The sequence below is a fragment of the Maylandia zebra genome, linkage group LG16 (genome assembly GCF_041146795.1).
Source record: "Maylandia zebra isolate NMK-2024a linkage group LG16, Mzebra_GT3a, whole genome shotgun sequence".
NCBI lineage: Eukaryota > Metazoa > Chordata > Actinopteri > Cichliformes > Cichlidae > Maylandia > Maylandia zebra.
In genome coordinates, this window is record NC_135182.1 from 20,506,866 (window position 1) to 20,528,014 (window position 21,149).

A 21,149-nucleotide genomic window follows, 5' to 3' on the forward strand; every position below is an offset into this window, starting at 1 on the left:
TTATTGTTGAACACTGAAGTTGACCTGACTCAGGCAAGTCAGGTTTGCTGTCCTTCAGATGTTGTTCTAGGTTCTTTTGTGACCTCCTGTATGAGTCACCAATGCGATTTTAGAGTAATTTCCTGGAAAGGTTCACCACTGTTCCAAGGTTTCTGAGTTTGTGGATAGTGGTTGTAACCGTGGTTCTCAAGAGTCGCAAAGTCTTAGGCTTTGCATAGATGTCAATTACTTTGTTTAGATTGCGGCATGGTGTGTTGCTTTTTTGAGATATTTTTGCCTACTACTCACAGTACTTAAAGTAAAGGATATGAATACTCACTATTGATCACTGATGAACAGGTGATCTGGTGGAGAACAGCTGTAGGTGGCAGACAGAGCTCTTGAACTATAGTTAAGATCATACAGAGAGCGTGACTGCCATGCTTTGGACTAAAACAGGGTTAACAACAATGTAAATACAACCCTCAGTGCCACCAACACAGTCCAGCTGAAAATGCATACCAAACAGGAAAAGAAGCCAACAAAGGATGACTGACGTGTCGGCTGACAAATAATAACAAGGTAAAACAAACCAGCAGCCAATCATTTTATGTGGAACGGCGGGATTTCCTGTATGTGACGCAAATGCTCCCAGTCAACAGCGGAGGCCCCACCCTTTGTGTTACCTACCGCCCGTCAATCAAAATAGAAAAAATCAGACACTTATCACTAATTTCCACGCGTATACAATCGGTGTAATCTGTTGATCATGTCCGGTGGCTTGTGACTATCAAGACTCTCCGTTTTAGGACAAGTCACGCAATGACTGGTACGTAATATCCATTATTTTTCACCCACGTATGCTAACGAGCTATCTCGGGCATCCTCTGGCTAAATTAGCTCGCTAGCAGGCTAGTGGGGATTCTCGATGGTGATAGTGCTAATCATCGCCGGCTAAGTTGGCAGCAGCGGCTAACGCAGGGCTCGATAGCTTAGCTGTCTAGATTAGCTTGTGTAGGACACATCACTGTTTAGCCTTCATTTAACTAATCAGTGCTACAGCCCCGTTAAATGGAGGTTTGTGATATTAGTAACAGCGGATGTAGTTGTCGGTTTAGTGGCTAACTGTACTTTAACGTGGGTGTGAGTCACAGGTTTGTTTAGCTAACGTTAGCTTCGGCTGTTCCCACAGTAAATGTTTTTCACTTCACAGCCCCAGAACAGCCAATGAAAGCGGATGATATGGCTGCCTTAGACGTGGACAGCAGTAAGAGCGACTTTTTGCAGCAGGAGGAAGGCAGGGGCAATCAGGTAAGATTTTTCTACTGTATCGTGGTTCTCGTCATAGGTCTTGCCTGCGGTTTTAGTAACAAGAGAGTTTGCATTACATATTTGAAACCAGGTGGGGGTTATTATTGTACCCTGATTTGAACTTCTCAAGCAACACTTCCTCCCAAGCTGCTTACAAATCCCGCCTCCTTCGCTAGATTTGATGGGACAGACTCCATTCAGACCCAAGCCTTATTTTTTAGGTGGTGTCCACGGTTTTGTCTGAGGGGCACTGAACAAGACAGCCATTTAACCAGTACATTCACTTCTTAGCATCAGTCACATTTTCTGTGCGGTTCAGACTGATGTCCACACACTTTATTCCTTTTAAACCTGCCCCTTTTGAGCCAGAGACTTGGTCATCACCCTTCGACCTGCTAGACATGCTGACCCAACCTACACTGAGGTTGGGTCACTATATTCAGAGGTGGACAGCAGTACTGTCTGATGTAGTGAGCCAGCACCTCTGCTATATCTGATTCTATTTTAGCAGAAGGAAAGGTTTTGGTCACACCTGAGCAAAACTGTTGGTTGGACAGTAAATAAGCAGGTTCGGGTTACTTCATTTGTCCTCTTAGGTAGATTTGGTCGGCAGTAGTCAGTTACCCATCCCTACATGTGTATTTTCAATACAAACAACAGATAATCGTAGAAAAGATTAGGGGGGGAAAATTTGTATCAAAGCTATGATTTGTTTATGTGACTAATAGCTGCTGGAACAAAGCTGCTCTTTAGGCCTGAAACCTTCGTCTAGAAGGAGGAAACTGAAACACGATATGCAAAGGGTGCAAGTCGTTGAGTAAAACTAAACCAACCAACCAGCGTAACCATCGTGTGTACTGGGATGTTGGGTTCAGCTGTGGCTCACCAATCAGGCTCTTAGACCATTTAACAGTTTGAGTTCTTTATGACTCAATATCCAAACCATAGCATCAGGGTACGGGCTAAAACAGAGCCAATAAAAGCACAATCAAATTATGGTTTTATCGTTGTGGAAGTGAGCAAGCCATCTCAAACATGACAGGCTCTGGTGCCCTTTTTTACAAACAGCTCCACCATTTGCTTCAAAGTCCAGCTTTGAATCAATAAACAGACATTTGTTTGACGTATTTGTAGTTATAAACTGAATTAAGTAAACTAAATACTCCCTAATTCACAATGGGTCACGCCACTTGTTTTATTTGACAGGGATTTGTTTTGGTTTGGTTTAGACCTATGCCCTTCCTGATTCCTGAAAAGGATTTGTACCCATTTTACCCATGGCTCACTGATATATCATGGCAGGTTCATAGTCTATAGTATAATATTGCAATGTACACAGTCAGACAGAGGAAACTGATACCAATTCTGTGTCAATGTCTTTTATTCGCAAAGTTAATAATACAAAAACATCTTATTCCCATATTCATCATGGGAGAATTCAACATCAGGATTTTACTTATCATTACCTTGATGAGCAGAGTCAATCTCTTTTTCCTGCTCCATGTAAGCCATCAGTTATACTAATGCTAACTCAGTTTTTATTCCATTTCATGCCTTTTGTTATTTTTCCAAGCTGAAAAATAAATTCCACGATTCCTGAGTTTTGATATAAGAACTGGTACTGGGGAAGAAGATGTTGGTTTGGTGTATTAAATGGCAAAATAATTATCTGCTTAATAATTTTAAACATAAGATACACTGGCAACATCTGCACATTTATTAAAACAATTGATCAACATGACAAATAAAGGGACATGAGATGTATTTAGTTAGATAATATTTTTAATTCATAAATGAGCTCGAGCAGTGGCAGATTATCTAAAAGGCTATTTTAATACCTCTCCTTTTACTGTAGCCTAATGTAAGGGTAGTTTGATCACATTTAGCATAATGGTTGTCTTTTTGTAAGTCATTGCAAATTCACCTTCACAGCCCAAGGTCAAGTTAAAGTGTTTAGGAAACAAGGTTTGTTTTTTTAAACTATTCCTGTGTTAAACTAAGGTTGACTATAGCTTCTGTTTTACAACGGGATAAAGACAGGCCGTCCATTTTTCAATGTAGTTTTCAGTCTCTCATCTTAGCCTGTTGTTTTACACTTTAATCTGTTGTTAATGAAACTTCAACATCAATCAATCAGAGAAAAAGCTCTCCAACACCTTAAGATGAGCTGATAGACATTAGTTTTAATAAGCTTTAGTGTTTTAATTTTTCTGTAAATGTCTGTTTAATTTACTTCCATCACTCGGTCAGGATTTCAGGTTCTTGTTTTGTTAGGTCAGTACTGAAGACTTAACTGAAATAGACATACAAGCCTGCATGTATTTTTGTTGCTCAATTTCATTTATTCTTTGATGATATCAGTATGAGCTCTGAAATTTGTGTCTGTGAAGTAAGTTTGCAGTTTTTGTTTTTCATATTTTCATAAGAGAAAGTTGTTTCGCTATGTTCGGTTTCTGTTTCTAGCTGGTCCGAGGTTATTGATGTATTATGCATAGTATTGCTCAATATTTCTTTTATTAAAAACAAATGTGACCAAAACACTGCTGAGAATCAGCCATGTCTGCTTGAAGCAAGGCGTGCACCAATTCCATGCATTCACTTTAAAAACAAATCCAGCAGAGACAATGTATTATAAATACAACCTCAGCTCGTTACAGCTCGGATGAGAAAATCTCATATAAGAGATGTTTGATGCAGTCAACACAAACAACGACATGCCCATTCACTCAATTGAACTGTAGTGGAAAAACCTGGCGTGGATCAAACAATGAAATAAGACAACCAAGTACAGTTAGGTGTAGGGATGGGTATTGATAAGATTTTAACGATTCCGATTCCATTTTCGATTCTGTTTAATGATTCGATTCTTTATTGATTCTCTTATCGATTCTTCTTTTTAAAAAAGGAGAACACTAAAGTCGATTAGCTTAGAACTGTGTTTTATATCTTCTCTTTGAACAAGATAGAAATTTCAGAGTAACATGGCCTTACAAACCCAACAGTGAGATCTTAAGAGATCCACAGCCTACGGCTCTTCAATGGGGTGTCACAGGGTCCCCAGGAAAAAAAATGTAAATGTAAAATAATAAAATAAATATTCTCCTGTAGCAATAACAAAGTTTAACATAAATTATTCTGTAGCAATTACACAAGAATATCCAGTAATGTCCCTGCCTACAATTAAACACATTCACTTACCAAAGTGAAATCGGGGCATCTGCTGTGGCAAATGGGTGCAAACCTTTGACCACAAACTTAGTCACTGCTCGGTGACATTCGTCTATCCTGGCCTGAAAGGAGACGCTACCGGTAGACTGCAGCGAGAACTGCCAGCATCTGAGCCAGCCAGACTCTGTCTGTCTCATCATGGTCACCTAAATGCACAGTAATGGCAGGTTTTGTAATAAGGCAGATCGCACTAACATAATATGCACTGTTAGTTGATTATTTACCTGCCGCATTAACGGGAGAGGACGTGCAGAGGACGTGTTGCCACTGCTGCTGGGTTGAGATTCACGAGTCCGGAGCGGAATTAAAAACACGACATTCATTTATGGTCATCGCGTGTTTTGTGAGCAAATGCTTTTGCATATTCGTAGTGTTTCCTCCCTTAAATGAAATATCTACTTTGCAAGTATTGCAAGTTGCCCTGTTGTCATCCGTTCTCGTAAAGTATAACCAAACTTTTGAGCATTTGAGCCGCTTACGCACCGTGTTTCCGGCCAGGTAAGCGACGCTCCGCAACGTGGTGACGTCATTCGGGGCGACTGGAATCGATAAGAGAATCGTTTGCAAAAATGGCAAATAATTCCAAGGAATTGAAACAGTGAGAACCGGTTCTCAACAAGAACCGGGTTTCGATACCCATCCCTAGTTAGGTGTGTTGTCCATATAGCATCGATGCAGGACACTGATAACATTGGGTAGATTGACTAGCGCTTGCATCTTCGAGGTTTGTGGTTCGACTCTCCTAGTCAGCTGTGGCGTTTGCGTGTTCTCCCTGTGCCTGTGTGGGTTTCCTACACATGTGTCAGCTTCAGTCTTGTTAGGTAATCAGTGATTCTAAATTGGCGGTGGATGTGAGGGAAATAAAGTGCTTGAAGTGTTGTATGAATGTAGAGAGCTTTGAGTGGTCACTAAGACTAGAAAAGTAATAGTTAGATGCCAGTATATCATCTATTATTGGAGTCAATGCTACAGTGCTAATAAAAGACAAAGGGAATCAGCTTAGTTACATTAGCATGAATAGGAATGGCAGACAGACCTCTAAATTTCAGCCAAACAAAAGAATTTTGGTCATTTAGCAAATGCAGGTTTTTATTTTCATACAGTCATCTTTGTACCTTAAAAGATGAATATAACTAGAGTTCTGAATCTACTTTTTAAATGTGTTTTATTTTATGTGATTTGTTTTCTTTCTCAGATCTCACATCCATCTACGCAGCTTACTGGGACAGAGAAATGGGAGGTGTTAACCCCCACAACAGCAGCAAAAGATGAGTCTGGAATAGTACAGATCCAAAGTCAAGGGATATTAACGTCAAATGGGCAGTATGTTCTTCCTATCCAGAACTTACAGGGTCAGCCAATCTTTGTGACGTCAGGAACGGACGACTCCTCTGCCAATTCAGTGCCTAACATTCAGTACCAAGTAATTCCTCAGATTCAAACAGCAGATGGACAGCTGAGCTTCTCCACGGCCAGTGTGGAAGGACCAACCCTGACTCAGGATGCTACGGGACACATTCAGATCTTGCCTGATGGTAGCCAGAGTCTCAGTGTGACATCAACTGCAAACATCCTTAACAACAACCAGAACCTCATTTCACAGACTGCTAACATCCAGCAGATCCAGGGGGTTTCTATTGGCAGCTCCACCTTCAACAACCAGGGCCAGGTTGTTACTAATGTGCCTGTGGGTTTGCCCGGGAACATTACCTTTGTTCCTGTTAACAGCGTAGACTTGGACTCCCTTGGCTTGTCTGGTGCTCAAACTATAGCAACAGGGGTCACTGCTGATGGCCAGCTAATTATGGCAAGTCAGCCTGTGGATGGCTCTGAGAGTCTGGCTAAGACAGATGACCACCTCTCACAGACACTACCAGTAAATGACTCGAATGCAAATCCTGAGATATTTGTGCCAACGTCTTCCTCTCTACACGTTACAGCAAGCGAAGCAGGTCTGCTAACCCAGAACACTTCATTACCATCAGTGGCTACGGAGCAAGCCAACTCAAGTTCTGGTCTCCAAGAAGGCTTCGTCCAGCAAAATCAGGAGCTAAATGTCCATGCGTCATCAGCTCAGCCAATCATCCAGCTGCAGCAGGTTCCTGTTCAGACCACCAACGGACAGGTGGTGCAGTCAGTGGCGGCAGGTGGGCAGAGTCTGCAAAATGTGCAACTGATCAACCCGGGAACCTTCATCATCCAAGCTCAGACAGTTACGCCATCAGGTCAGATACAGTGGCAGACCTTTCAAGTGCAAGGAGTGCAGAACCTCCAGAATCTCCAGCTGCCCACCACACCGCCCCAGCAGATAACTCTTGCTCCAGTCCAGACCCTGTCCCTGGGTAACATCAGCACAGGACAGATCCCCAACCTGCAGACAGTCACAGTCAATTCAGTGGCCCAGCAGGAAGGAGACACCGATCACCCTGCAGGTATAGTAGCTCTTCATATTGTCACAATACACTCGGGAGAAGAAAGATTTTGACCAATTTGTCCTTTTGTGGCATCTGTACATGTACCTTATTGGTATTTATCTCCTTTTTATGTTAGCTTAAATGCATCTTTTCAGAGTGGGACAAATTAGACCTTTGCTGTTGTTATTAGTGCGTGAACTTTTTTGCTCTCTGACAATTTTTAATGTAGTCGAACCCACCTACGAGTAAAGGTCTAATCAGCAATGGAACTTAAAACACATGTTAGACTGTCCGAGACTCTTTTTAAAGGTTTTAAAGTCAAAATGCTCTTTCATTATTTTACATCCCATAATTATATTCTAATTCTCTTTAAGTTTCTTGCATATTTACTTTTAAATCTAGCCCGTTTAGCAGCTTCCAGAAAGGTCTTCCATGTGCAAATTACTTGTAAATTGCTATAATGTATTCAGTTACTAATTATACTAATGCAATGAAGGTCAGTGGAATTTGTTCTTGGTGCTCGGAGTAGACAATCCAGTGACGTCTTTGTATTTGTTTTACTTATTTATCCATAATATATTTATATAATAATCTATGTAACTTTTAGATTATGAGTTGTTGCTTAAAAGCACACTTGGAAATATCAACGTTGGTAATGGCTGGATTCCATTTAGATGCTTTTGTTTCAAGATCCTAAAGTTGTGCACGTGAAACATCGTCGTGTTTATGGGGACACAGGAATAACATTAAACAATTACACCAGTGCGTTTTCTCCAATGACCGCTCTGGTCCATATTGACATGATAGCATCCAACAGTTTCGGCAGATTTCACATCATAATGTGAATTTTCCATTCCCAGAGGTGCTGTATTGGGCTGAGATCTGGTGACTTGTGTAGGACATTTGAGTACCAAGAGCTCATTGTCATGTTCAAGAAACCGGTTTGAGATTAGCAAATTATCCTGGACATAGTCAGCAAAAATCCTCCTGTAGGGTGTGTTGTTTAAACAATGCTCAGTTGGTACAACGTGGCCCAAAGTGTGCCAAGAAAATATGGCCCACACCATTACACCAGCAGCAGCAGCCTGAACTTTTAATACAAGGCGGTCTGCATGCCTAAATGCACTGATTTGCCCCCATGTGTTTCCATTAAAGAGCAGTTAAACAGGTGGACCTAATAAAGTGGCCAGTGAACGTAGTCTGCTTAGTCTCATCAACACTCATTGTTTACGTCCTCAAAACGTCTTTGTGTTTCAACTTTATATGTAATTATTGCTGTCATAACATTGTGATGAAATTTCTGATTGTAGCAAAGTCCATCCACCCATTTTCTGTCACTCATGTGGGCCAAAAAGTCCACAGGGTACGCTTAATTAGTCATCAGAATTCTCACTGATACATTAAGTCTGCTGCCTTGCTGTCAATCACACACAGTTACAAAGCAGCTCTCACTGTTCAGGCTTTTTGGCCAGTTATAACTGAAGACTGTTAATATTAATTTTTAGATATTCAGATCAAGGAAGAGCCAGACTCTGGAGAATGGCAGCTTAGCACTGATTCTACCCTGAACACGAGCGATCTGTCCCACCTCCGAGTCAGACTGGTGGATGAGGAGGATCAGCTTGGCCAAGAGGGCAAGAGGCTGCGCAGAGTGGCATGTACCTGCCCTAATTGCAGAGAGTCGGGTGGCAGGTGAGTAATCTTGACCTTTGTTTCTTTTGTTTCTCTCATCTATGTATCAGTATCTTTAATGTCAGTGCCTGTGTTTCGCAGAGGATCTAGCATGGGGAAAAAGAAGCAGCACATCTGCCACATCGCGGGCTGTGGGAAAGTATACGGAAAGACATCGCACCTGCGAGCACACCTGCGCTGGCATTCAGGGGAGCGACCTTTTGTTTGCAGCTGGATGTTCTGTGGGAAGAGGTTCACACGCAGCGATGAGCTGCAGAGGCACAGGAGAACACACACAGGTGCCCTTTTTTTTGCTCCCTTGATGTTTGCACATCAGGAAAACATCCATAAAATCAGTAAAATGTGTTAATTTGTGCCCTGCAAAGCGTGAGTCACCTAAGAAATAACAGCGTTTGTCCCCCTCTGGATTTAAAATGTTAGGTTAGGATTGAAGACCATTGTGAGAAAAACACACATAGCTAGATTCACTGGCTTGGAGGGAATCTTAAAATGTGCTTTAAACAGTTTGTCCTGCAGTTGAAGGATCTGTTAACAACAGTGAAACTTTACAACAATAGTGAGCTGAATGTTTATTGTTTTGATTTTTAGTCATGATTCATGAAATGCAGGAAGTATGAGTGTATGTATGAGAATTCCAGATAAATCTACTGCCACAACGTTAATGGCAGGACAGACCTTTGATAGCAATATCACCACTTGGTCATACTGTTATCTTTGCATATCGCTGGCAGAGCGAGGCCTCTGACAAGACGGGCTAAAGTAGCCTTTTATTACGCTGTCAGCTGCAGGATATGAACAGTTAGCATTCACAGTTAACATTTCAAGAGGATGTTCGATGATTGTAGGCTTCTAATTGGTAATAATTGTAATCAGCTGTATAGCGTCAATTTGTCATTTCTGTCAGTGACAGACTGGCTTTAGGAAACTAATTCAGATTAAACATTGGACCCAGGTCATACAGCGTTCAGTAACAGCACACAATAAAACTATTAAGAATGTGCATGTCGCTGGCAGTTCTGCCTTTTGTTATTTTTGTGTGTTCCATCTATTCATGGATCAATCAATTTGAACTTTGCTTGGCACTTTTTTTTTTAACTTCTTGTGATCTGGTGATAGACGACATGCTTAACCCTCTCCAAATGAATTCAGCATCAAACTATCTTTGAAACTGTTTCCTCTCTCTCTCTCTGGCAGGAGAGAAGAAGTTTGTCTGCCCAGAATGTTCCAAGCGCTTCATGCGGAGCGACCACCTGGCGAAGCACATTAAAACTCATCAGAACAAAAAAGGCGTGAACTCTGGCAGCGCCGTGGTGGCCTCGATGGAATCCGCAGGGTCCTCAGACAGTATCATCACCACGGCAGGCGCCACCCTCATCCTCACCAACATCCAGCAGGGCTCCAGCAACGCCCAGGACATCCTAGCCAACGCAGAGATCCCACTCCAGCTCGTCGCCACAGTAGCGGCCAGCGAAGTCATGGAGTGATTTACACTCCGCTTATGAACTTCTGCGACCTCCCTCATACTGTATACTCCTACCTGCATTTTTATTCACGTTTTGAAGGAAAAAACTAAAATTATAAATATATAAATATATATATTTTAACACAGAAATAGTCAGTCCGTGTCCATCCTCAGCGCATACTGAGAGAAAACAAGCAAAGGTGGAAAAAGACATTGCAGTAAACACACAAGGAAATGCCTTATTTTGTACAATATTGTGTAGTTGAAAAATGTAGGATTCCACTTTCTTTTAAAATTTACTTATTTGTTAATAATGTGATTTTCATGAAAATGATTGGTAAGTTGAGCAGTTTCTTTTCTCCTCACCTTTTGTTGATGGTGTATTTTGATGATGTCCTTCATAATAGGCAAGCCCCCCCCAATATTCCTGTGTGCAAAGACTAAATCTCACAGCAGAGCTAATTTTATCCAGCTGAAACAAAGTTATTGTTTATGCCCATGCAAATTTTACATTTTTTAAATTATTATTGTTATTATTATGCATTCTTGTTTCCTTCCAGTCTGCTTGCAAAGCCCTCCTTCCTCCCTTTTTAATGAGTTTCCTTAAGCCTGCTACATTTTGCAGGTGAAAATGGAAAAACAATCAAATTTTTTTGTATTTTAATTCCTCTTAACATTTACTCTTGATATGATACACATTATTTGCATATGAAATATTTTGACTGAAGAGCCATTTATATTGGGCTTTACATAAACGACGCGTTTGCGCCATTGAAGGTTCAGAACATTTCAAATGGCTCCATTATATGTAATTCATGTGTTTTTTGGGGGGGGTTGTAGAAAAAAGAAAAAAAAAATCCTTTTTGGAGGATTTCCAAATGAAAATATGTTGTAATATTAAGAAAAAAAAGCCATTTTTCTGGAGGTAATTGCCAAATTGAAAACCAAACTCAGGGTGACTCGTGACTGTGTGATGTAAGTAAAGGTAAATTACCCCTGTAGCTTCTCGGGCCATAGCGGGATGTTGTGGGAACATTTGTTTTTGTTTTTGATGGACGGAAAAGCTGAGGCCAATGAAGCTGTCATCATGTTACCTATTTGATCCTATCATGTCAGCTGTGCTTTATATTATAATTTCTCTTTTCATAGCACCCACCTGTTCATGTTAGGAAGTTTTCACCAGGATCTGGCTCTATCGGTCCTATCGCGCACTTGAAAAATGTCTGTATTACTAAAAAGTGGTACTCTTTTAAACGTCACTGCTCTCAACACTTTAATCTTGTTCAGATTTTGTATAAAAATATTTTGTATGTTTCCCAGCAAACTGTCTGTTATACCCACTGTCAGTAAATGTGCATTGCTTTTTTTTTTTTCTTCTCGTGTTGTATTTCTTTATCTGCATGTTACATTCCCCTGTAGTGGGTTATCCATTTATGTCTCTTATTTCTTTCTTCTACTGCCACCTCCCAAACTGCTTAACTATTAAATTGAATACACATACACACTGAACATTAAATTTACTTGTTTCATATTTATTCTTTAGTTTTTTCCCCTATTTTGAGACCTTCCTCTTCAAGAGAGATTAAAATGCCATCTGAGTCAAATAGCAAGAAACGCATGAAGAAGAATCTTCATATTCTGTGCTAAACACTGAAGGTTTATCCTCACTCCAGTCTTCTGTATAAATATGTCAATATAGCATCAATATAAATGTTTCTGTTATACTTGAATGCTCTTTATTTTTTGATTTCTTCATTTTTTTTAATGTATCTTGGTTGTACCATGTCTGCTGTCTGAGGGCAGTTTGATATTTAATACTAAAACGACTAAACGTGAGACCAGTTTGATTTTTTTTCTTTTTTCTTTTCCCCCAAAGACGCATCAGCTCTTTGCAAAGCGCATACTGTGGGTTAGTAGTCCAGTAGATGTCACTACAGCCAAGGGATGAGGACGGGAGGTACGTTTGACCCCTTGACCTTCCCCGTGTAGCTGCAGCTAAGATGAAGACAGAAGTCTCCGAGGCCAATGAGAAGTGCAGACCCCACAATTAACCGCAAGTTAATGTCACACAGAAATGTCAGGAACATATTCTGCTGCTGGAGAACCAACTGCTGTCTCGTGACTTTGAACAAACCCTGCAGAGAGGCACGAGACGTAACAGCTGCTCTGCCTCCGACTTCAAAATGTGCACGCCATTTCCTGACGCTAATTTATTAATATTTTGATTAACCTCGGATCTGACACGTGCCGCATCACTATCTTTAACTCGTCCACTAAATGGGACATTTTGCTAATTAGGTAGTGTTTCTATTTTGTTCTATAACATTAGACTCAAGTCTGCAGAATCAGGGAGTTGGTTACATATTATAGCCTACCTGGTTTTAGTACCTGTGAACATAATTAAAGTGGTAGTCTATGAAAAGCTTTATCTGGTAAATCTGAGTGGAAAGCACATGCTTTTTGACTCTTAGTCAATTTGAGTTTGAAAATGTGGTCCATAATGTTCAAAAGGACTCGTTCATTTTGTCGTTCCTTTCATTTGCATAATTTAATGAATCCAATTCATTGTAATGCAATACCAAGTGCACCAGGAACATAGAATGACAGTTAGAGTTAATGAAATGTGTTAACGGTATCATCATTTACTTGTATGTTAATTAGTCCAATTAATTTCCTCTGCTCGGTAATCTGAATATTGTAATAATCTTTGCTCCCCTGCAGGAATGAAATCTGTGATGCACAGACCTCAGGGACGATCAGCGCGGAGTATCGTGGTTTTTCCAGTTGTGAATTGTTGCAGATTTGAGAAAAATTCAGGTGCTTTAAGGTATTTTCTTTTAGTTTTTTTCTTAGGTCTGTGCAGCTTAATATTGCTTACCACTGGTTTTGTGTCATCTGCTTTAAGCTTTTATGATGCAAATCATACTCCTAGACCAGTATCAGACCCCAGGATAACTTTGTCTTGCTTGACAAAGTGCCACTGCCTCGTAACAGGAAGAGCCGCGGTTCTTCTGGCCGTGGCAGATAAAAGGTGCCATCAGTGGGCGATCCTCCGTGGCAGCTCGGCAGGTTAAAGGGAGGAAAGAGAGATCGGGTGGCTGCTAAGCGTGACACTATCCACACTCACTTTTCAACTAGCCACCTAGATTTGAGGCGAACTTTGTTCAAGCTCCTCTTTTTGTGTTCTGAGACGCTTGTGTCAACATCACCCCGCAGTATATAATAACGACAAGAGCTTTCGGCAGTCCAGTTAATGAATTTTGAGATACATCTTACATTTTTAAAAAAAAGAAAAGAGGCACAGCTACATGCAAGGCTTAGATTTGATCAGGTGATGTCTTCGCAGCACGCACTTAGTTGCAAATTGTAAGTGATGTCGTTTGAAGACTACGTGGAGCACATTTTCGCAGAACAACAATGAATCAGAATTCATCCTGTGCCCTGCTTTGGAGAGCAGAAGCAAAGAGATTTCCATCATATGACTTCTGTGTTGTGTTTTTGTGATAGACAGGTATCATTTCAAGCAGCGCTTACACTACAAGTTGCTTGTACGCCTCCATTGTACCAAATAGATTTGGTTCTTCTAACTCTGTTTTTGAACAGCGGTGTAATTGTACATGGTGCTCAACTTCTCTTCCAATTCATGTGCAAAATGCATAAATACAATAACTGTGCAGAGGGAAAGGAACACTGTAATCATGCAATAACATTTCCAACTGTATGTGTGATAGAATTCAAAATGATATTGGGATTATGGTTCTTAACCATTGGGAGGTAATGTGAACTGTTGGCAGAAATGACTTATTTCATTATGCTGTCCCAAATATACGAAATACTTCAGCGAGAGGGCTGCTTCTTCCCTATCCGTGCCCAATTTTAACTGTTTTCCCCAGTTGTTGAAGGATAGGCCTGCAATTTTGCAGAATGACTATTATTTGCCTTTCTCAAGGAATCAACAACTTGAAAGTACAGTGCAATGAATTGTTGGGGTTCTGCAGCTGCATTCATTTACAATGTGCCCCCCCCCCCCCTCAAAACATTTCACAGAATTTAAAGCATAAAGCCTTTATCTAATTTTTGCTTAGATATGAGCTGCAAGCCTCTTCATAAGTGAAAAGCACTTACCATGCCGCTTAATATTTTGTTTACAGCGGGGTACTTATGTTGTTTTTCTCTTTAACCATTAGGAGGACATTTGAAAGTATGTGTTTTTTTAAAAGTGCCTCCCGTTTCAACATTCCTGACACATTCTTGCCCTTGATCAACTGCAGAAGGCAGACAATAGTGCAGATCATTTTCCCCAGGCAAGGAAACACAGCATGGATCAACTCAATAACCTGATATTCGCTGTCTTCTGAATGTGGCCAATTTAGCAGAAGGTCAGTGCCTTTTTTTTTTTACTTCAGAGACTATTTGGTGACCTCCCTCCAGAGCCCCAGCAGGACCAGAAGAGACAAACAGAATCGTTGAGCTAGAAAGTGCTGGTGCTGACATTGCTTTAAGGTCTGGACTTGTCAAGGTGAACAGATACCTGGCGTGGGACAGGGGGGCTATTATGTAAACCTGGTGGCCAAGACTAGTAGTTGCATGCGTGTGGATTTGATTTTGTTTGCGCGCGTATGCATGTGTTTTTTGGTTATTATTGATAATAACATAGATGTACAGCCAGTAGAAGAGTAAGGTGTGTGCGTGTAGCTGCAAATCGTCTTCCATCATCCTTCTATGCAGAGGTGCCCTTCACAGCGACAAATTTAACACTCTTGTCTCAGGAAAATTATGGTCTGGCTATGTTCTGTTTCAAGAGGGTGGAGTTCAGATCTGATCTGTCTTTGCTATCTTTATTGTGAAATTTCGCTCTCCTGCCGTTTTGCATTTATTCAATGTATGTTTTTGGGTGGGTTTTTTTTGCAAATCCAGCTGAGAAAATTGAATCAACAACAATGCAAGACCTCCATTTGAAATTTCCCACATTATGCCATTCTTTGTACTCATACACAGTATGAGTCTGTTTTTAGTGTGGAGACAATTGCATAAGATAACATTAGAGATCTATGAGAAGATTAGCAGGGATAATTTTTAGCCTTTCCTCACAGCAGTCATATAGTTTTCACTCTGTATGAAATAACTCTCTTTATTGTGAACCTCAAGGTCAAACAGCTTCAACTTTCCCGAGTCGAGGGGAGGAAAAAAAAAGAAAGAAAAAGAAACGCTGCGAGTGTGCGCTGAGTATTTTCTTTCTGTGACAAGAGCTGGCCTCCGGACCATTGAAAACAATTTCCGACATGAAAGGAGACGTTTTGTATCTGAAAATGTACATTAAATGGTGTCAACAACATCCCAGAGGTCAGAGCAGAGTCCCCATGGAGACTGAATCTGGCTGCTGCGCTCAGAGACCAGACACCCCCCCTGAGTGGCGGCTCTGTGATGGCTCTCAGTTTCTCTCGTCATGTCCCTGGCAGCTTTGACACAGGTAATATGCATGCAGGCTGACAGTGCCTGGGATGTGCGGCAGAGACAATGATGTACATATCATTTTCCTCACTGACTGATTGAAGACTGTAATCTGTGCTGGACTTTCTCTCTGATTACACACGTCTCAGGGAGCAAAACAAGGACTCTGAGCTGCCACTGGGCACTGGGCTCATCCAGGGCTTTCAGCCTTCAAGAGGACTGAAGTCCGCCTTTAAGGTGAGCTCAATTTTCGTCCCATTTACACTATTGTTACAAGTGTCGGATAGAATGCATCTAGTAGATAGTGGTCAAACAGTGGCTGTCTGAAGATGACACAGGAACAGAGATGTATCTGACACCCAAGGTCATCCTATTCCCATCTCCAGCGCAGTCACAAATGTTTAGAGCTCCTGTAAAGGCACTCACAGCGAGAGAGCGGAGCAATATGAATGTTACATTCACTGGCAACATGCAAAGTGTCTCCTAGAGCTCAACAGGCCAATATTAAACCTTTCCAGCAGCAAAGAGAGAACATGCTGTCGGTAGCTTTTAGTGCTCTATTGTTCTCTGTACAAAGAAGGCATTTAACTGGTCTAATGATGAAGCAAACCATTATTTCGGGGTATTTTCTTGCATAATATGTCATGTTTGCAAACAGCGCACTCGCACACGTAATACACTCATAACCTGTCTGAATAACCTTGCGGGGTACTCTTGTGTCTTTATGTAAAACCTGAGAGATTTCTCTGTTGACAATAGGTCAATCCTTTACAGAAGGTACCTAGCACATTACAAGGTTGGTCTCCAGGGAGAAGTAATGGGTTCTGGGCAATTGACCAACCTGCCATGCTTTACTGCACCTGCACTGAGTTAGAGCTGTCATCATTACCACTTCCTCTAACGTTCCCCCGCAGCAACCCAGACACTCCCACTTACAGCGATATTTCACTTTGGTGGAACATTTTCACTTTTTTTTTTTACACGCTTCCCCCCGTATACGAGTGGAAGAGTCTAGCTTTTAGTTTCGAAGCAGTACGGTAACCTCTGGCAGGCGTTTTGGGGTCCGCACTAAAACATAACATTTCCAGAACAGGCCCCAGTTACAAGCTATGATCTGACTTGAACTTTTTCGATTGAAGAAGACGCTTTCCAAAAGGGAAAAATCTTAAGGAAAAAAAGGTTGTGAAAGACGTCTGCCCATATTCTTTCTGTGTCAAAATATGAAGAATATGAGGTTAGTCATTTGAATGGCATTCATCCTCTATTTTAGTTGGGTTATTCAAAGTGATTGCGAGATTGTACAGTCTGAAAATAATCATTAGGCAGTTCCGAGAAAAAAGCTGTTTGAATGGTTCATTAAAGTGAATCAGAAATGGAACAAGCTCCTGCATTAGTTACTTAATCAAGACTTGCTGTTAGAAAGCACCTTTAACTTAATTTGTATTTTTCATTAGTGCAATCCTTTTGAAATTGTTCTGCATTTAAATATGTAGCTACACTACAGACAGAGGAGGAATCAAAACTGTGGAGGTCACAGACATCACGCACGTACAGCTTACTGATTACAACGCCGTCTGAAATCGGGACTAATCAACAATTATGACAACTTCTTCGTGCTTTAACAGTAGTTACATTAAGACTAATGTGGACAGAACAAACAACTGCAGAGACGCGAGTCTTTCCTCGCAGGTTTGTCGACAAATGATCTCACCGCAGGATCTACTTAGTGGCTGCAGAGGTGTTTTCCATCCTGTATCGTGATATTAATCAGCAGGTAGTTCTCTCCATCTGAATTGCAGATGTTTAAGTTTTCAATTTTTTTCTTAATTTCTTTTTTTCTTCTGAGGACTTTTGAAAAGATTTAGTAGATTCACCCAATTTCACAAAGCCTTTGAGTTAAAAACAGCAATATTCACTTACTGTTTAAATATTTGGAGAATTCTCTCGCACAGGTTGTTTTCAGAAACATGTCTGTTAAATTACAGTAAGGTACTGACAGCTACATTTGACACCATTAAGCTATAATTGTACAGTGTCACCACTCTAATCCACAACAGCAGCTTCTTACTGTTAAAACTATCACGGGAAAGTCCAGAATATAGGTTTTACAGTTTATGACTGGCGAGTGCCATTACATAGTTATTTTGGTATTCATGCTGTAATCGCCATAAAAAGATAATGTAACATAATATTGTATGTACCGTGAACTCAGTTTCCTGTCTTTTCAAATATATCCTTTCACTCCTTGCGCTGCATCTTGCTACATTCAGTATTTTGACACCCTGAAGGTGAATTTCCAGGAATCCCATACATGGTGGTCCGCAGTTCTTTAACACATAAATGCTGAAAACAAGAACACACATCATTAAAGTCTAAAAACAAAGCAATACTGAAACGGCCACGTCTAAATTCATGATTTCAACGTATCCATTAAATTTACACTGTCTGACTGTGTTAAATGAATTCAGTCAGTAGTTTGTACTTTATAAAAGGTTTTGTTTCTGCTCTCTGGGCAGGTAACTAAGATGTAAGAAGACATGAAAAGATGTAAAAGTCACTATTACATAGAAACTAGCCAGTCACTTTACCATATTAAAAATATTTCACATTTTTTGAATGACAAATATCCGAAATTATCAAGGCCTCAAAGCCTGCAGCAACTTTGCTCTGACTTGCAGATGTTTTTCTCTCGGTTTTCACTTCCTCCTCCCACACATGTCTTATATCAGTATTTGCCGGATCCAAAACGACCAGCTTCGAAAATGAAGGAGAGGAACTTTACATTGTGCCAGAAAAAGGAATGGAAATTGCGGGCAGTGTCAGATAATTGAGCTTGTCGTAAGAGACATGTTAATAACAGACGGAGATGCAGAAGACTTGTCACTCCGTACCCTGGGTGACAGACTCTCTCTGCTGTTGATGAGCTGTTTTAGAGGGGAAATTGTTCCACGCAAACACCATCGTTATTACAAGCTGGCAAGCTGCTCGCTTGTGTACCCAATTCTGCTTGAACTGACAGAATCCAATTGACCGGCACATATTCATGCACTTTATTTTCTTTATTCTCACCAACAATGCAGATAATTACTGCACCAAGTAAAACTGAAAATAGAATTTCACTGTGTCCCAGAAAACAATGCCGGAGCTGTCTCAGCAACATGTCTGCTGAAATTGCCATGACTGGGAGACCTACTGTAAGACAAGCAGCAATCCAATATTACTTGTCAACGTAAAATCTACTGAAACCGTGTTGGCACTTTCTTGTGTTGCAGAATACAGTGAAATAACTTGCAGTTTTTCTGCTGTCATCGTCCCTTCAGCTGTGAAGCAAGGCCGCATGCAGTTCTTTATTTAGCAATGCGCTACACCGAGCCTTATCGACACATTTAGCGTTGTCTTATAACCCACACTGGATTCGAGGGTCTCTGTGCATCCCGTTGAGGGTAAACGCTTCCATTTACTGTTGCTCGACCTCGGGGGGTTTCTGTTTGCATGTAACAGCGTAATCAGTATCTGTAAACAAAAATGGTGAAATTACAGTATCAACATTTGAACTTGAGATGTCATCAGTAAGAGGAGATTTGGGTTACCTCATCGGCTGATTATGTGCAGAATATTTTTGTCTTTGAATCTCCAGGTTATTAATCAGCTGCAAACTGGAGTGTACTTTTATGCTCAGACAATGGCAATATTTTCTGGTTTAGTTACACATGAATAATTCACCATTTCTCCCTTTTTTTCCATGTGTCACTGAGGCTTGTTCTCAAAGAGAGATGACATATTTCAAGAAAACAGCACTTATTTATTTTCATGTGTTTTTGTTTTGTGTTCTACTGTAAAGGTTTTTTTCCTCACAAGTTAATATGTTTTTTCTTCTTTAAATTTCTTTAGCTGAGCAAATTTTCTTTACGACATCTTGTTTAGTTTATTTTTGATAACTTTGTATTAATTGGTGCAGTATTTAAACTGTCAAAAGGATCGACCCAGGATGTCATTACCTTGTTTTTTGTTTTTGTGGGGTTTTTTTTTTTTCCAAAAAGAAATCTTTTGACATTTGTAGCAGTGCATGTGGTTTTAAAGGGTTGGAAAAGGACTGAAAATGTGTATGAACGTTACCCAGAAGAGTTGAAATAGATTCATTTGCCTAAAAATGACTGAACATGGATTTTGATGTGGTTAAAAGGCACATTTGCCCTAAATTTCAAGCCTGTGTTCTGCTCAACAATCCCCTCGGGACCTAATGTAATCAGCGGAGTAGCAAATGGGACGTTGTCTGTGATGCTCATGCCCTCGGAGAATAGCGCCCATGGCGAGAAGGTAAAGTGTCTCCCAGGGACCGAGACCACATCTGCTGAGTTCATGTCCCTCTACCACCTCTGACACGTCTCATTAATAAGGAGCTTTCAGTGACATTTATTTAGTTATTTATTTAACTTTAACTTTGTTGTGAGTCCCTGTGTGCGGAGGATGTGTGGCTGTCATACTAATGTATAGGGACAGTGTAGTGCCGCTGTCCAACAAGTCGTCCGTTATCTGAGGGAAATGTGTCTGTCCAGAGGTGGGGGCGGCTTTGTGCTCTCAACCAGGCCACCTCTCAGCCTTTGTGCCAGTAACAAGCTCAGCTCAGGCTCCAACGAAGCGAGAAATTGTAAACTCTCCGGAGAGGCCCAGTGGAGAGATAAGGGCTTAGTGTTTGCTGGCAATGTGCATGGGGAGGAATCTGATACGGCCGAGTCCCACGCCAGAATGGGAGTGATGATACCTCCCCTTCTATGGAGAGTTATGTTTAATCCCCTTTACCAGTGTATTCACTTGCAAATATTCCTGTCACCATTAATATGTATTAACATCCTTCACACACTGTTCAATACAGATTTATCAGACTCCATTTTTCCTCTTGTGCTCACCATCATCTCTGTGCTGCTCTTGAACCACAGCTTTTTATGAGGAGAATAGACCTGAATGTGCTGCTGATGTTCAAGCAGTCTGGAGATCCTAGAGGGTTTAATGTTGACTCCACCAAATAACCAAAAAGCGTGAGAAGAGGTGTGTTGTGCAACATTGCGTGCATAAAAATATTAATAAATAGATTAAAAATCCCTAATCTGCCTTCTGCTGTTCCCTAAAGTAAGCCGTAATTCAAGTGGTAACATATTGGCACCCTTTATATTTGTTTTTGACAATATTTTTTATATCTTCATAACAAAATTACATGATTGGATGACTTATAAACCACACTAACCTAACATAAGCATGTATATCTTTTATGCTTACCTGCTATGACATGTTTTTGTTATAGATAAACTCTTACCTGCATAATCTTCCTACCTGAAAAACATCTTTAGCTCACTGATATCTACAGAAACCTGCTTATGGCTTAACTTTTCATGTTAAAATCTTATTTTTGATCATTTTTTTTACTTTAGCTAATTTCAAATTGCAGCACGTGGCATAATCTAACAAGATGAAGAATCTTGGATGGGATTTGGGTGACATTTTGTTTGTGTTTGGGGGTCTAATCCAGACAAAGCCCTGAGAAGCTCATTACAGCCTGGTGAGGCCTTAAGCCTGTGCTGTCTGCATTAAAGCAGCCAAGAAGTGTCTGTCAGCTT

The 21,149-nt window shown here is 40.7% G+C and overlaps 1 protein-coding gene across 1 annotated transcript; it reads left to right on the forward strand.

Moving 5' to 3' along the window:
- Positions 1–637: 637 nt before the first annotated feature.
- Positions 638–11,933, forward strand: sp3a (sp3a transcription factor). The gene is made up of 6 exons (XM_004557743.3): positions 638–808; positions 1,193–1,290; positions 5,714–6,950; positions 8,438–8,624; positions 8,706–8,902; positions 9,819–11,933. The coding sequence occupies exons 1-6, from the start codon at positions 802–804 to the stop codon at positions 10,106–10,108; spliced, it is 2,016 nt and encodes a 671-aa protein (XP_004557800.1). The 5' UTR covers positions 638–801; the 3' UTR covers positions 10,109–11,933.
- The last annotated feature ends 9,216 nt before the right edge of the window (positions 11,934–21,149 follow it).

What these genes read in the sequence shown, in the direction of transcription:
- sp3a (XM_004557743.3), top strand. An exon ending in AGACACCGATCACCCTGCAG is followed by an intron (nt 6,951 to 8,437) that starts GTATAGTAGCTC and finishes ATTAATTTTTAG; the next exon opens with ATATTCAGATCAAGGAAGAG. An exon ending in GCACAGGAGAACACACACAG is followed by an intron (nt 8,903 to 9,818) that starts GTGCCCTTTTTT and finishes TCTCTCTGGCAG; the next exon opens with GAGAGAAGAAGTTTGTCTGC.